We start from the raw sequence: 16028 nt of genomic DNA, 5'->3' as shown, positions 1-16028 counted from the left end.
AACTGCTCCCAGAAACGGCTTGCCTTGCACCACTCAAACGAATTCTCTTTGCCAATAGTCTATTCTTCGAGGCCTGGTGGTTTTCTTCGCAAAACGTCGAAATGTGCAACTTATCTGTGCAACTCCACAGCTCGACTATTTGAAAACCCCATCAAAGTCAATAATGTCACTGTTTCGGCTGGCTTTGTTGCTGTGGCCCTCAATTATGACAGGATTCATCCATTCCCACTTTCCAGCGCTGGAGGGCAAATAACAATGTGGGTCTTGGGAGGAAAATCAGAGGAGAATTCAGGACAGGCTAGATCCCGAGATCCTTGCCTTAGCCTTGATCAGGCGCACCCCCCCCCCCCCCCCAAAAAAAAAAAAAAAAAAAAAAAAAAAAAAAAAAAAAAAAAAAATGAAAAATTAAAAAATGAAAACTGAAAAAAGACTTAGCCCGAACCTTCGCTGGTTGAGATTTCCTTAATTCTGAACGCAAGTTATCCTTGATTTTTTTTTTCCTTTGCCAGCGCCCACACTAAGACCCAGTGGCCAAAAGCTCTGCCAGAAACAATGCAAGCCAGGACAAGAAAATATTTACATACTCCTCCTGTTATTTTTTAGCGTTCGATTTCCCAGACTCCGGCCGCCGGTTCCTGTCTCATCACCACCGACTCCCATCACGACATCCTCCACTTTCAACTCTCATACTACTGTGTATGCACTAACAACTAGTGACCGAACAATATTAGATTTTATTCGCTCCAATTGCCACTACTCGGGTCACCATGATACTGCAAATTGTGTTGCATTGAGCGCTCGAATCAAACTGCCAAAAAGCGAATAATTAATCGACTCAAATAACAAAATTTTATAGAAACATACCACAAGCTTCGCAGCCGATGTTACAAAAGCGAATCACGAACTCCTGTCCAGTGTGACAAAAAGCGAAATAATGACCCTTGATGTCTTCGAACGAGAATATATAGTTTCTGAAACAGGGGGGACGGGTGAAGGGTTTGTATGATCATATTATTGTTCAAAAAGAACCCGACATTATTGAAATGCACATCCAACGGATGTTCTTCCGCAACGCGAAGTGCTCTCGGCACAATTCAATCCTTCAAGGCTCCGCGAGTCAAACGCACTAAAGAGCAACTTTTTTTTTTTTTTTTTTTTTTTTTTTTTTTTTTTTGGGGTCACACTTTCTTTCCTCCCCTATCTCTGCTCCCCCGTGCCCGTCGTGCCCCAGGCCGCTAAACCCATTGCAATGGCGTCGTGTCGATCTTCCGTTGGATAGCATACCTCCCTGGGGTGGATGGTGGATCGGACTGGCTCCCCAGCAACAACCTCTCTCTCACACTATGAAGCGCTATCGCCATTTACTTTTTGCTTTTCCTTTTTTTTTTTTTTTTTTTCTATTTTTCTTTTTCTCGGATGGTGATGGAAGTGGCGCTGCGCTGTGGCGGCCGCTTGAGGCATGGTGGGGAAATGCGGCGCTGGCACCAGGTGGAACTTTGGCCCTGTTTCATTCTTTTTCATTTTTCAAAAAGCAACTCCACGCAGCACAAATCCCTTTTTCTTTAACTAGATTGAGGAGATATCATATATATCGTCGGGTTTTATTGTGAAAGAACAGAGAGAGAGCATGGAACAAAATGCCCATACGGATGCTAGATATTTAATTAACCCTGTATATACGGAGTACATACACAGTCAATTACAGACCCCCGAGAGATTCAGGCGTTGTTCAGGGACTTGATGCGTAAAACTTAGCTATCAAATTCGGTACCAACCCCCACGCGAACCTGTGCTTGGGCGCCGGTTTTTTTTTTTTTTTTTTTTTTTTTTTTTTTTTTTGGAGCTCTGATATCGAGATTTACATTTTTATCTTTTGGACTCACCAGGCCCTGGTGTGTAACTACGACTACGACTACCCACTACATCAGGATGAAATTTGTTTCCCAGGTCATCTTTGCTCTATTGCCGGGCTCGCGGGACTGGCGATAATGGAAGTTCTAGAGAAGAAATACAAACGCTGAGCAGTGCTATGTAGGCAAAATATTTAGATGCAATAACTAGGTTATTGTAACTACGCCTGCTACCAGATCGCCGGGCGAAGGCACAAAGCGCTCAGCGCAGGTACACCTATGTACCTGCTTTTGCTTGCGAAACCTCATCATGCATGAGCTATGTATGTATCAACTTCCGCCGAGTCCTTAGGTACGCGATCGGTTTAGTTAGTTAACTATGCATTTTCCACAATAAAGCCCATGGGACGGATTTTCTGAAACGCTTAGCGGACAGACCGAAAATGGCGCCCGCGGCCGCATGGTTCATCCTTGGGCGAGGGAAAAATCAGCTCGAATGTCTCGGATTTGATGACGCCGCCCATGTAGCGAAACGCCCATCACCATTGGCAGTAAATGGCAGGGTTGATGATGACGCGCTGAGTGGAATGAAAGCTGGAGATGCGTTCTCGTCCAACTCTGTTAAACATGTTTCGGTTTGGTTGACTTGTACTGTACCTCTGCAGATTGCGGTAGATGGCACGGCGACACATGGCCGTCTTTTGGCAGCATGGACGTTGAAGGGAAAAAGAAAAGAGAGGAAAAATTGCGTACATACCTTCATTTTATCCCCTGCCGCTGCACGCAGTCTTCTCATAGGATTTCTCAAAAAAATCTGAATACGCTGCGTATATATCCCTGGCTTATTTTTAGATGCTTGTTAGTTCCTCTTAAACCCTGTTTCAAAGACAAGCCAATTCGTCATTTTTCCCCCGCCCCTTGCAGTAAAACTGATAGAGAAACACTGACATCCTCGTTACCGCAATGACTTCCGCTTCAGCTTCTTAACTGGATAGAAATTAACGTTTCTTCGGAACGCAGGGCCAAGGACTTGAACTAAAGATCGCCTGTCGGGAATGAGGCACCTTTTGCAGCAGCAGACGTTCATACATGACTTCTGGGGGGCTTTTTTTTCTTTTCCCCAAAGAGGGCACGTCAGATGTGTATGACATTCAATTATCCACCATCGCCGCTCAGAACAGGAACCAGAACAAGGCAGAACCCAATGGAAATTAACCGAATAATGGATCAAAAGAACGCAAGGACTCCAAAATCATGCCAGTCATGCGCAGGTGCACAGTCGATGGCTATAGATGGCGGGTTGCCGATTACCGGTTGATGGGCTGTGCTTCCCCGCGCCCTGTGATGTTGGAAGCCGCGCGAACTTTCCTTTCCATGATGTTCTTTTTGATGAAACACATTCCTGGGTCAAATCGAGGATGAGAGCTTTCCTATCTTCGCTCTGCTGGCTTTCAATACAGGCAGGAGACGCAGCTATGGAGGGGTTCATGAAAAGCAGAGACGGTATGGGGTTCTTGAACAGATGAGGATGATTTTTAGTCGTTACTATTTGATCTTTCTGCCTTTCCCTCTGTGTACATCCTGTCTTGTGTATAATATAGTAACTAGTCGAGAATCGAATAGCTATTAGTGAGGGGGGATGATATCAAACTAGGAGCGTCAGTATAAATCTTTCCGGATATTTGAAGAGTGGTTTATTTCAAGGCGAAGTGTTCCAACGGGACCGAATAGTGGATGTTCTTATATGGGGTTCCCTCCCATCGACTACCGGACCGAATTGAGATCCTGACGGTAATCCGCTCGGCTTTTTCCCTTTTTCACATACATATGTTACATATCTCGGACCCCTTTCCTGTATGTGAAAGTCTTTTGCTTTGTTTGAAAAGCAGAACCGAGGCTGACTTTGAAGCCATGCCCGAGCTATCCTCGTTTGACAAAATAGGGGGTCCATGGATGGTTGGAAACAGCCCTTGTCAGTGCCCTTTTGTCAGAAGATAACCTTTATTATGAGTCATTCTTTATGAAGTTTAAAGCTTTCTGGAATGTCTGCTCATATAACCGAGCATTCCTTTGCTTATAAATATTGTCTACTTTTCTCTGTAATTATCAAGTTGTAGATAGATAAGTCAGTTGAATCTAATTCATTCATTTATATTGATATTCAGTAATTGGGACAATATTCGGACGATTAACCATCGCTCCGATCTCTCCCATTTCATGGCTCACAGAATCGTTCAATCGGGCCGCTCGCTGAACTGGAGGCATGGCAATCCGACCAGCGATGAGTTATTCAGCCTCTCGCGCCCCCAGATATACCAATGTCTCACAGACTCCAGATAATGCGTCCTTGTACCCTTGGTGCCCAGGGACGTTGGGATGTTCTGCCCTGGTGTATTATTCACGGTCCACAGCACATGCGTCGTGCGGGGTCAACCATCCAGCGCTGGGCCCCCCTTTTTTTTCGGTTCCTGGCTTTATCAATGCTGGATAGTCGCACCTCATCGGTGCTTGGAAGCAACGACGAAACCCGCTTATGGTTCGCGATAGCGGGTGATCGCGGGCCATAGACTCGTTCCTCGTGTAATGTTTCTTTCTTTTATCTTTTGCCATAGCCAAAACCAACATAAAACCTTTCCTTAGCCAGCGCCCCGCTTTCAAATCGGTACCCGAGGTAAGCTTGCTGCACTTGAGTTGGGGAGACCAAACCTGTTAACCCACACAGATCCGTGACATGGAGCTCGTTTTTGCGGAGCTCGATTTTGCCCGTTACATACAACTGCCCAAGCGGGTTGATGGAAACACAAAACAGCTAGCAGTACGGAGTAACAGGTCCATAATCCCTTTTCAAGATCCTCTACTGAACATTGTACAGATTATGTAGAAGGATATCATCAATAAGCCCACTTTTTTTTTTTTTTTTTTTTTTTTTAACTAACTAACTAAACGAGTAATGTAAAAGTTTTTCCCCTCTTCTTCTTTACCCTTGCCCCTTTTGAATCTAGCACTCCATTTTCCTGCCTTCCGAATATTCTCCACCATTGTGACCTTTGATACCGAACTAAAACAAACGTTAACACACGCTGAAGATTCCTTTTACTTTCCCGGATGGCAAGTAAAGAATAAAAAAGAATGAATGAAAGAGAGAGAAAGCATCACGCATAGCAACACCTATCACATATTCTCCCACTCTCAGTCTTGCCATTTCGGGAAAGCCCGTTGTGTTTTTCGTCCGCCTTAACTACTGATCAAGGCATGAGAGTAGTGGCGTTTGAGAGCTTTGTAGATTTTGTTGGCATTAGAGAGGTTGTGAAATAATTCTAGGGGAAAAATAAACAAACCACAGTAAGAGTACAACCACAGGTTTTGATCAAACGAGAGCGGTAAAAAAAGAAAGAAGAGAGCGGAACGGCGAAACACTCAAACAACCAACAACAATCACCAATAATTTGAAGCAACAGCCCGTTAAACGACACACGCCAATTTGTATAAGGAAACAAAACTCTTTTCAAGCTAAGACGGTCGTAGATTGGGGGAACGACGCCTTGTATATCCATACACCGTGATATATGGCGGTGATATATAGGTCTTCCTCAGCCCCCAATTTAAAAACGACATGCCTTATGCCATGTAGGCGCTGGAGTCGACACCTCCCTGGGGGTATTCACTGCCAGGATTGTAAGCGTGCTGTGAGTTATAACAAAGTTTGCCTCGGGAGGACTGTTACTTACGGAAGAGCAACTTCGAATCGCTTCTCGATGTCCTTGAGAACCTCTTGGTCTTGTTCGCTGCTGACAAAAGAGATCGCGAGACCCTTGGTACCGAAGCGACCCGCCCGACCGACACGGTGAAGGTAGGAATCAGCGTCCGCAGGCAAGTCATAGTTGATGGCTAGGTTGATTCGTTCAATATCAATGCCGCGGCCAAAAACGTCGGTTGCTACGCAAATTCGCTTGTTGAATTCCTTGAATTCCTTGTATCGTTTGATACTTAACAAAGGGGCAAGATTAGTTGTCATAGCCCGAAGGATGGTGAGGGTTAATAAAACTTACCGCTCTTCCTGCGAAACTCCGGAGTGGACTGCGATACTGGGAAAGTTGCATTCACGGAGGAGCTTGTCTAACTCGCTAGCACGCTGAGTGCTCTTAACGAAGATGATAACTTGGTTAAATTCTAGGCTGTCTAACAGTTCATTCAACTTTCGATTTTTCTCCGATTCGCCAAGCTTAATGTAGTATTGGAGGAGGCCGTGAAGAGTCAGCTTCGTGTCATCATCAACATACACTTCCAAGGGATTGCGCATGAACTTCTTGCAGATCGGCCGGACTTCCTGGGAGAGAGTGGCGCTGAACATCATGACTTGTTTGTCGGCGGGAGTCGCACGGAAGATCTCCTGGACGTCGCGTCGCATATCTAAATGAATATAATCAGAATTGCTCCCTTTATGGATAAGGGGATTCCCGGATCCTAAAATACTGACCGATCTGATCCAACATCTTATCACACTCGTCGAGAACAAACGCTTTGATGTTTCGGAGAGACAGTTTCTTATCGCGAACGAGAGCATTCAATCGACCAGGGGTGCCAACAACGATGCTAGGATATGTGTCTTTCGACGACAGCAGCTCGATATCTTTTTGCATTGGAGTTCCACCATAGAAAACGGCAGTCTTAACATCTGGAAGATATTTGCTAAATCGGGCATATTCGTTCTTGATCTGATATGCCAGCTCTCTGGTGTGGCACATAACAAGTATCGAGCATTCGCCAGGAACTGGCTCCAGCTGGTGGAGAGTCGTCAGGACAAAGACAGCGGTTTTTCCAAGACCGGATTTGGCCTGGCAGAGGACATCGACATTCAGAATGGCAGTCGGGATGCAAACTTGCTGGACTGTAAAGAGGAGCGACGGAAAAAAGTTAGATTGATTCGACCCATTTTAAAGCTTTGATGGAATGTATAGCCGCATTGCGAAAACGTCCGTCCATCACATAATTCTGACAAGAATACGCAAGCATGAAGAAGACTGGCCCCAGATATGAAATGACAGCCAAGAGAGTTGTAACATAAACCCGGAGTAGAAGATGAAAGAACGAGGGTGATTGAAGATGATGGATACGCGGCTATGTAGGTCGACACGAGGATGACTATTTCTCTTTCGAAGGCGTATAGCTAAAGAGTCTCTGGCATCTAGAATTGTGGGTTCTGGTACATTTCCTTTACCGAAAATGACCGAGATTGACAGATAGTTATGCCACGCGGCAGAATATTGCCAACCGTTGATTGAATAGCCCCGCTTGCGACGAGCAGCAGTCCCGAGTGCGCTGACTGACATGAAAAACCCTTGATTACACCATAGCTAAATTCGAAGAGACATCCTCGTGCCGCCTGCAGTCCCGCAACAAGACGCGTGTGGATTCCGGCGTACATCAGAAAAACTTCGAGGAGATGGACGGACGTTGCAAGATGGAGCAAGTGGAGGGAGACTTGGGAGAAATGTGATATTTTGTTCAATGAAACTAACCCTCCGATGGATGCTCGAAACCGCAATCGGTGATCGCACGCAAAAGCTCCCCCTTCAGGAGGAAATCGCGGAAACCAGTCGAGTGAATACCAACATAGCTGCCTTTTTTATCCGCACGCGCGCCAGAGACTGTCAAGTCGCCTTCTTTTTTAGGAGCAGCGCCGTTAGCTCCAGCGGCAGCAGTGCCAGCGGCAGCATCAGTTGCCTGAAGCTCCTCATCCGAGTAATCGATGAGATCTTCCTCGTGAGACATGGTGGAAATTTGGAGTTCAAGGTAGGCTGAAGGCCGAGAGGTCAAACGCGTGGAGATCCGGTGATAAGCCCAACGTCAATGTCGCAGGAGCGGAATCAAGGTGGGGAAATACTGCAACACGAGATACAACGAGCGATGAGGGATAAAGGGATGGAAAAGACTCGGGGGAATAGAGGAGAAGGAAATGGAAATGGACGGGTGAAGTTGAAGTTGAAGCCTGTTGTCAAAGAAAGTGAAGAGCCCCAGCCGCGCTAGCCTTTTTAAGCATGATGTCACCACGTGAGGAAAAAATTGGTTATGGGATTCGATTGGTCCATTCGATAGCGCTGCTGGTAACTTTGCGCTGTGTCTGAGAAAAAAGCCTGCCAGCAATGACTCTGGGCTCTCGAGACATTACCCGAGGAATATCCAGGAGTCAGGGAGCTTAAAATGGCAAAAGTCAAGGCCCAAAAACGGCCTGGGAAAACCGGTCAGAGCCACCTTCGAGCCCGGATTGCATTCTTATACAAAGCGTCGACTTATCTTCAATCTGCGTCTCTATCGAAAACTTCTGCAGACAAGAAGCCTAATCATGCTGGGGGCCATGGAGCTCATGCCCTATTACAAGAACACGATGAAGAGCCAACTTCGCAACCACTGTGTGGTAACAAGGTTGCCAGTGATAGCAAAAACTCAACGACTGACAACGCATTCTTCTCTCCAAACCACTTGCGGGAACAACAACCGACACATCATGTTCCGGTCTCAAAGCTCTCTCGCAATTTAGCTTCCCAGATGCGCGGAGTATCTCTCAAGTCGCAACTGCGACTACCTCACGACATCAAGAGATCGATCTGCAAAGTATGCGACTCGCTGCTGATTCCCAACGCGACCTGTGTGGAAACGGTGGAGAATGCCAGCCGTGGAGGGTCGAAGAAGAAGCCATGGGCTGACGTTCGCGTGGTTAGCTGCAATAGCTGCGGCGCTATAAAACGGTTCCCACAGACTAAAAAAACAAGAAGCAAAAAGCTTGCGGAGCCCAAGAAGCGGTTGAAGGCCGGGGCAGGATGACCGGACCAAGAGGTCGAACCCGTCCGCGGCGCAGCTACCTGCTGTCGATGTTTTCCGTTGTATTTCCTCTGGATGCCTTCGTGACTCGAAAAGAACATGTCTCGATGAATGGAATATAGATAACTTACTGGACTCACTAAATTCCCGTGTCGATATGGCTAAGTTTCACTTGACTACCTGCAACATATCTGGTTGACATCCGGATCCTAGGGATAGCGGCATTATTCTTGAAGTCACAGGAGACAGCGTGCGGAGGAGCCGGGAACTTCGTTATGCAAAGGTAGGCGTTTAGGACAGCGCATCGCGAATAACCATGCAGATATCCATTGAGCCGTCCCAGCTGAAGTATTTGCTGTCCTCTACGTATACCAGCAAACGCTAATTGTTCGTGAGAGAAAAATGGGAGACATGCGGCAGGAAGAAGCGCGATGAGATAGGGGAATCTGAATCTGAGGGCTGGATACTGTGGAATTTATCCTTGCGGGAATCATTACATCGTAGCCCGCCCACGTCCTGATTTAATCATATGTCTGCGATGCACTTATACAGAGACGTGAATACGATGGATGCGAGGGTTGGTTTACGAGACAGGAACAGAGGGTAGGACAACTGAGAGAAATAGGGTATTGGTTAATCTAAATGCGTTGGCAATAACCCTGGACGTAACCCTCATGACGTTTTCTCACTGATCATCTTTTGTGCTTCTGTCTCCCGTGACGGCGATCAAGTGAATACGTAAGACCCGACAGAGGGAGAGAGGCCTCTGAGGCCCCTCCCCTTTTCTATACTTAGATTAGGAGTAATAGGCATGGAAGCCAATAATACGAAGCAGAGAATGGGAGAGAATTAGTGGGGGAGGCGTGGGGCCACACATAGGAAAATGTCCAGCGTACGAAATCGCTCTGTGCCCATATAGGCCGAAAGGAGAAAGCAAGGGAGGCGAGGAGCAATTTTAGAAAGGAAGAGTTATGATATGGGTTGTAATCGATATATTAAAAAGGCCTGAAGCACAAATAGCTGGCTTATCGGATATTGACAGAGAATCTTGAATAAAACTGGTCGCTGGTAAAGAGACAAAGATATGGACTAAGAATTCGGTACCGCTTCGAAGCTAGACATCGAATGAAACAACAAAGAAGGGGAAATAGTTCATACAGACACATATATCAGTATATAATAATAGGGAGGTAGGTAAAAGGGAAGTATGTTCTAGTCGGAGAGGGTTTTGACATTAGAATTGAGAGAGCAAGGGAGACGTTCAAACGGTCATAAAACGCCAACAGCCGCTGACGAAGCTGGATTAAGTAGGATAGAGAGAGCGGAGTAGGCGAAGAGTAAAATGGGCGAAGGGGTGGAAACCAGCATCAGATTCAAGTCCAGCACACCTTTAGTTTTTCCACCCACTAACTAAGCTTCCTCTCTTCCAGCATTCACCTAGGCAGGTAGGTATGCATAAGTAATCATCAAAATAATAATAAAAAAAAGTTTCGGCCGTGAGGCATGTAACCATTCTTCGAAGATTTTGTATCCAAGATAGAAATAGAAAGTAGAAAATAGAAAATTAGAGGAATAGGTTTATAGATCGAATCCCCCCTCCCCCTCCCAAATTCCACAAACAATATTCTGGGCGGGCGATATTCTTTACACCAATGCAGTACTCTTTAATTCCTGCACTGATGCCCGCGCATTGTAGACAACACGTAGGAAAGATTGCTGTCCGCGAGGACTAAGATCGGTGATGTATATCAGATATCTTGATTCTGTTATGGCGTTGAGCACGGACGATGGCTTCCATTCGATTTATCCGGGTAGTGGTAGCAATAGCGGTTGCGTCAGAGATCAGGACCATCCGGTAATCGGAGAGTGTATCGCGTTTTTCGTAACTGGGAAATATCGCAGCATATAAAGCGGAACGGAAAAAGCTCTGAAAGGCATTCCGTCGTAGCATCGTAAAAGTGGGCTCATTCCGTTTGACTGAGCTTTCATTACGGGATTGATTTTCGGACACCCACCCCCCCCCCCTTTTTCCTCCCCCCGCCCCCCAAAACCACGTGAAAACCAATATGAGCAGGTGGATGGAGATAAACAAGGTAAAATGTCATATCAACGTCTTCTGCGGGCGGCCTGGTCCAATCGATGGTCTAGACTCTCCACTCTAGATCTGTATTGTTTGACGATGTCCCTGATGCGCCGGATCTTATCGAATTCGGTTTCCAATTCACTAATATTCTCTAATATTTGGCGCATTCGTGCGATTTCGACATCTGCATTCGCAACAACATTGCCTGCTTGGTCATAGGTATTTTGGATTGAGATTTCGGATTGTTCAGTCAACTATTTAAGGGATGGTAATATTAGCGCTGGCTCCTCAAGATATGAATAATCTGTCAAGGAATGGGCGTGTGAACGTATTGGTATCAAAAGGTATAAAGCGACAAAGGTAGCCTAGAATTTAGATAGAATTGGAACAAACCAACCACGGGATGCACCTACATAATCTATTCTACGCCTAATATCTCTCAACAGATTCTCAAGTTGATAATAGAGCGCTTGCAAGCTATCGGGATCAAGAAGTAGTCTGCCGTGACTACTCGCAGCGCTGGCGGCACTGGTAGCTCGCGAGCTTGAATTGCTATTTCTCCCCATGCCTCTCCCCCGGGACACAAGGCTACCAGCATGGCTGCCCTGGAGGGCGATCTGTTGCTGGTGCACAGCCATCTGCATCTCGGCGGACGTGAGGCCGAACCGGGCATCAGGAATGGACGTTGACGCGGACATCTGGTATTTGGCTGGTGTGCGCGCAAAGAAGACATGCTCTTAAAACAGAAAGTCGCCAGACACACAGGACGAGGCAGCGCGGGCAGATTGGCAGTAGTTCATGTTGAAGAACAAATGCGAAAGAATGGACTTTTTGGACGGGGAATGCGGAAGATGGAAGGGGAAACGGCTCTTGTTGTATTATAGATCTTGTCGATTCTCCCAGACAGGCCTTATTCTGCACTAAGGACCAATAGTGGCATCTGGTTCAATCCGAGAGAGGTCACAACGCGGGTAGCTTTGAAGATGACGAGCAGAATGGCAGCCACGCCAGGCTTTTAGCTCGGTGGAGGCTGAAGCAGTGGCAAAGACACAGGAGGAGAGATATGACAGGGGGGGGGGGAGAGAGAGAACAGCAAGATTGGCGAAGAGAGGGGAGATAGAGAGAGATATATTGACAATAGGAATGATGAAGTAGAGGATCTGGAGGATCTGGAGGATCTGGTGAAGATGCGGCAGGTCTGAGATTGCGGAGGTTGAGCTGGTGACCTCCAGCAAGGGGAAGACACACCGCAGCCTTCACGCCGGATTCTATGAACTCCTTGTTATTTCTGCTTACTTTTTGTCATTTAATAGTTATAGTTAGTTAAAGTTGTAATTACAATATCTGTGTCTGCATATAGAACAGAAAACATGGTGGGCTCTGTCCCTGGTAAATACATATATCTATTTTTTAAACTCGCTCAGATGCGATATCGGGTCCTTCACGAGAAATAGAAATAAAAGTAAAAGTAAAAATAAGAATAAAAATAAAAATACAAGCCAAAGCGCCAAAGAAGAGTCAAAAGGTAATCCCCCATCGTCGGCCTTAAGTAGATGAAACAAAGAAGTCAAATGCCCATCTGGATTGGATGGGGTTAGAAGGAAGAAATATCTATTCCGATTTTCATCCTGCCAGAAAAATGAGGGGCGTCAGAAAACTGCTGAAGCTATGTATGTATAATCTTTCCTGTGCCCCAGATTTAATATCCATGAATGAATCAATCCCCTCTCCGGCGCCGCCGTTATCAGCCTGTCAATTGGCAGCCAGCCATATCCTACACTACCAAGTTTGTTCGGCATCACTGATCAGGCAAGGCTCGCATCTCCTGCGCATCCTCGTCCGAGTCGTCCCTCGTCGCGGTCTAGCCCTGCTGCCTCTGCAAGTCACACGCGCACGTCGCTCTTCCAAGGGTTACAGCGGCCTACGCCGTCACCGTCAACCGTTGCCGGGAACAGACGGCGGCCAGGCCTCAATCAAGAACGTCCTTGTCCATCTGACGGGTGGGCTTCACTGCGCCTTTGGCCATTCTCGGATATCCTGTTTCCCGCGTCGTAAAACATCAGAATCAGAAACCAGGAAAGAAATGGATTCCAAAGGTGATCTCATCGGCTGTAAAATACTGAGCAATCGTTGGCGGTCATGGCATCTTGTCTCTCTGTTCCCCTTGCCAGGCTGCTCCGCGCATCTGGCGGCATCGCATAGCTCTGCAGGGTGCATCGTAGGGCTTTCGGCTGCCCAACCTGTGAGGCTCAGGCGGGAGAGTCTTCCACGGCGCATTCAATTGGCCCTAAACCAACTTTCCCCAGAAAAAGAATTAACTTCAGTTGCTCGTTTATGCATGCCTGCATAGAAGTAATGTTCTTCTGTAATATGTTGTTGGGCCGGAACCGTTGACTGGCTGTAAGCTCCCCAAACTTCTCCCCACTCTTTGGGTGGTGCGGGAGGGAAAATTTATAATTTATTATTTAAATAACCTCCAACCTGCAGAAATCACCAGCCAAACAAACACCGTCGTCGCCTCTACCCACTACTGCAACGCTTTTCTCCAGTCACCCTCTGCTAATTCCCTTTTTCCACAGGGCTATTTGATCGTTTGCTCGTTTTCTTTCTCTCCCTCCGCGCCCTGACAATTCAATTTTGTGTTTCTAGTCACTTTGTCAATGGCAAAGGACAAGGAACGCTCCATCAACCCCGCCCAAGCCCAACGACGGCTGGAGAAGGCGAAGGCCCTCAAAAAAGGTAAAGCTGAGGTCCAAGCTCGCCGGAACGAAAAGCTCGCGCGTCGCAACCCGGACCGGATCCAGCGCCAAATCGACAATCTCAAAGCCATAGAGGAGTCGGGCCAACCACTGAGACCGTCCGAGAAACAACACCTTGAAGAACTCGAGAGGGATCTCCGCGCAGTCAAGAAGGCCAGAGAGGCGCTTGGTGAGAAGGCCCCGAAATTTGGTGGAAGCGAAGCTGGACCGGGGACTCATCCCCATTCTGATCGGGGAGGCCGTGGTGGTGGTGATCGCGGCGGGGTTCTGGGGAAGAGAAGGCGGGATGGCCAGGATAGCGGCCGGTGGCGGCAACGTTATAACGGTGATAGCGATGACAGCAGCGACACGGACGAGAGCGTTCGACGGATTCCCATGCCGAAAGACACTCCACCGCCCATCCCTCGCCAGTATCATGCACCCCGCCGCGCAACCAATGCAAATATGGAGCCCCTTGGTGAGGGTAGAGGTCGAGGGGAGACGCATGCTACTGTCCCTGCTTCTATCGCTTCTATACAACCTAAACCTGAGGCGAAAACGGTTTACGAAGCGGCGCCAGTCATCAGGGACCTACGGAAGGAAGCCGTGCGTAAGTTTGTCCCGACTGTCGTGCGGATGAAACAGGATGCCGTCAAGGGCCAACCCGGCAAATTATTAGAGCCTGAGGAGATGGATCAACTTGAGCGAGCAGGTTATTTACCGGGTGCTACGCAAGCTGGCCAACCTGGATCGTTTGTTGAAGCCAGAACTGCTGGAATTGGAACTGGCTATCCAGCAAAAGACGCTACACTCATTACAGACCCTGATGCTTCAAAGACAAGAACAGTGCAAATAGAGGACGTTGAGGATGAGGATATCTAACAAAAACTCTACCTTGACTGAACCTGTTCTTTTTACTCTTTCCCATATCCTTTGTATATCCTTAATCGGATTGCGGCGCCTGTCGATCTTGCACAAAATACCCAAGGGTTTCTGGCGCCGCATACAAGGGAATTTTCGGGTTTTGGTATCCACAAAAAACGGAGGCACATTTTAGTAGTCCCCATCAATCATCTATTTATTACAGAAATAGTGATTAAAAGCAAATACTGTCACAAAACGCCTGCCTACACACCCCAAAATAAACCCGAACCCGATCACCTTCAGCCACGATGATCCTATATTTACCCATAACATTATTTCAATCGAAATCACCGACATTTCCCTGGCGTCCCTATCCGTATTCCTCATCCTTCGTCCCTTATCCTGGCCAACCTGCCTCTCACTCCGCAAACCAACTTACCCCTCCCTAGTTACACATAATTCAGAGCTCAAATATATGCAAGGGGAAACGGGGTAACGGCATTTCTTCCTCACCCAGAAATGTACAGCGGAGCTCACATCATGGGCGATGGCGGTTGCGGTTGCGGCATAAGCAAGTTAGCAGTGATTGAGTGGGGACAGAACGGTCAAAGGTGGCCTAAGTGGGGACGATTGAGGGCAGGAGGAGACCCATTTGGAAAGATATGTGTTCAAGTGGATGCATGGGGTTTGGGTTATATGCAGGAAGCATTATCAGCGTACAGTGTTCTTTTACGAAGCAACAGCATTATGTTTTATTTGGAGCACTTTGGTTGGATGGGCGTTATTTGGCACTGCTCTGGGCGCTGTGGCCTTGAGAAAAATTGCATATACGCAATTTATATATACGGGATAGGTAGCATTTTCAGTTATGCGTGTACTGTATGTACTGTACATTACTATTAATACCTAACCACAAATTGTCATTCTTATAACCATCTACAAATCGCGTGAGTGAGATAGTTTCACCTCCCAGCCCGAGTCTCGTGCCCAACATCCACGACCCAGAATTTTCTCCGTGTTTGTGTGTTAGTTTAGGAGGGGTAGTACGGGAAGCGAACAGAGTCGTCAGATGAGATATTTGAGACCTTGCAACCTTGTTGGGTGTTCGTGAAGATACTGCAGCATGTACAGAACAACGTCAGGAAGTATGTGAGGTGAGTGCATTTTTCAGGGTCATTTTTTGCACAGTGCATCACCTGTACGTATTATCAAAATGGGTGAAAAGAACGAAAATTGAACCTAAAACAGATAAATGGAAATCTAACGACATAAAATCAGATAAAGCCTCCCACTGCTGCCTTGGACGGATTGATTCGTAGCCGTCGACAGAGTATAGACTATTTAACATTTAAAAATAAATTCCTCCAAATAGACCCCGTTAACGTTAAGGAGATGTAGAAGGGAGAAGACAAAGGTATTCCAACAAAGGAGAGGAGGAGGAAAAGTATCAGGAAGTCCGCGAGACAAAACAATGAGTGGGACGGGGATATATTAACAGGAATGGAAAGCAAGGCCTGGTACGATGGGACATGGGAAGCCAGCGCGCAACCGTCGGAGAAAGAAGATATGACGAGAAATGAACGGAAAAGAAAGGCAAAGAGAGTGCATAGATTTAAAGGATGGATATCACGACTCCCTGGCGAAAAACCTTGTACTTTCAAAAGATTTTGCACC

General features: G+C 46.9%; 5 protein-coding genes across 5 annotated transcripts; 3 read left to right on the top strand and 2 right to left on the bottom strand.

Annotated features, from left to right (window-relative positions):
* Positions 1–5468: 5468 nt before the first annotated feature.
* Positions 5469–7622, bottom strand: HCAG_05061 (ATP-dependent RNA helicase SUB2; the record flags this gene model as incomplete). The annotated part of the gene is made up of 6 exons (XM_001539544.1): positions 5469–5514; positions 5579–5836; positions 5900–6260; positions 6328–6733; positions 7058–7188; positions 7370–7622. 6 exons carry the CDS (start codon positions 7620–7622, stop codon positions 5469–5471), a joined length of 1455 nt encoding a protein of 484 aa, XP_001539594.1.
* A 429-nt stretch (positions 7623–8051) lies between these two features.
* HCAG_05060 (predicted protein) lies at positions 8052–8672 on the top strand (the record flags this gene model as incomplete). The annotated part of the gene is made up of 1 exon (XM_001539543.1): positions 8052–8672. The coding sequence occupies one exon, from the start codon at positions 8052–8054 to the stop codon at positions 8670–8672; it is 621 nt and encodes a 206-aa protein (XP_001539593.1).
* Positions 8673–10775: 2103 nt separating this feature from the next.
* HCAG_05059 (conserved hypothetical protein) lies at positions 10776–11450 on the bottom strand (the record flags this gene model as incomplete). The annotated part of the gene is made up of 2 exons (XM_001539542.1): positions 10776–11006; positions 11166–11450. The coding sequence occupies 2 exons, from the start codon at positions 11448–11450 to the stop codon at positions 10776–10778; spliced, it is 516 nt and encodes a 171-aa protein (XP_001539592.1).
* Positions 11451–13412: 1962 nt separating this feature from the next.
* Positions 13413–14372, top strand: HCAG_05058 (predicted protein; the record flags this gene model as incomplete). Its single annotated transcript, XM_001539541.1, has 1 exon — positions 13413–14372. The coding sequence occupies one exon, from the start codon at positions 13413–13415 to the stop codon at positions 14370–14372; it is 960 nt and encodes a 319-aa protein (XP_001539591.1).
* A 522-nt stretch (positions 14373–14894) lies between these two features.
* Positions 14895–15606, top strand: HCAG_05057 (predicted protein; the record flags this gene model as incomplete). Its single annotated transcript, XM_001539540.1, has 4 exons — positions 14895–15123; positions 15208–15233; positions 15486–15508; positions 15603–15606. 4 exons carry the CDS (start codon positions 14895–14897, stop codon positions 15604–15606), a joined length of 282 nt encoding a protein of 93 aa, XP_001539590.1.
* Between the last annotated feature and the right edge of the window lie 422 nt (positions 15607–16028).

Source organism: Histoplasma capsulatum, genomic scaffold (assembly GCF_000149585.1).
Source record: "Histoplasma capsulatum NAm1 scaffold_5 genomic scaffold, whole genome shotgun sequence".
Lineage (NCBI taxonomy): Eukaryota > Fungi > Ascomycota > Eurotiomycetes > Onygenales > Ajellomycetaceae > Histoplasma > Histoplasma mississippiense.
The sequence above is the reverse complement of the archived record's forward strand: the minus strand, read 5'-3'. Positions and strand labels throughout refer to the sequence as shown.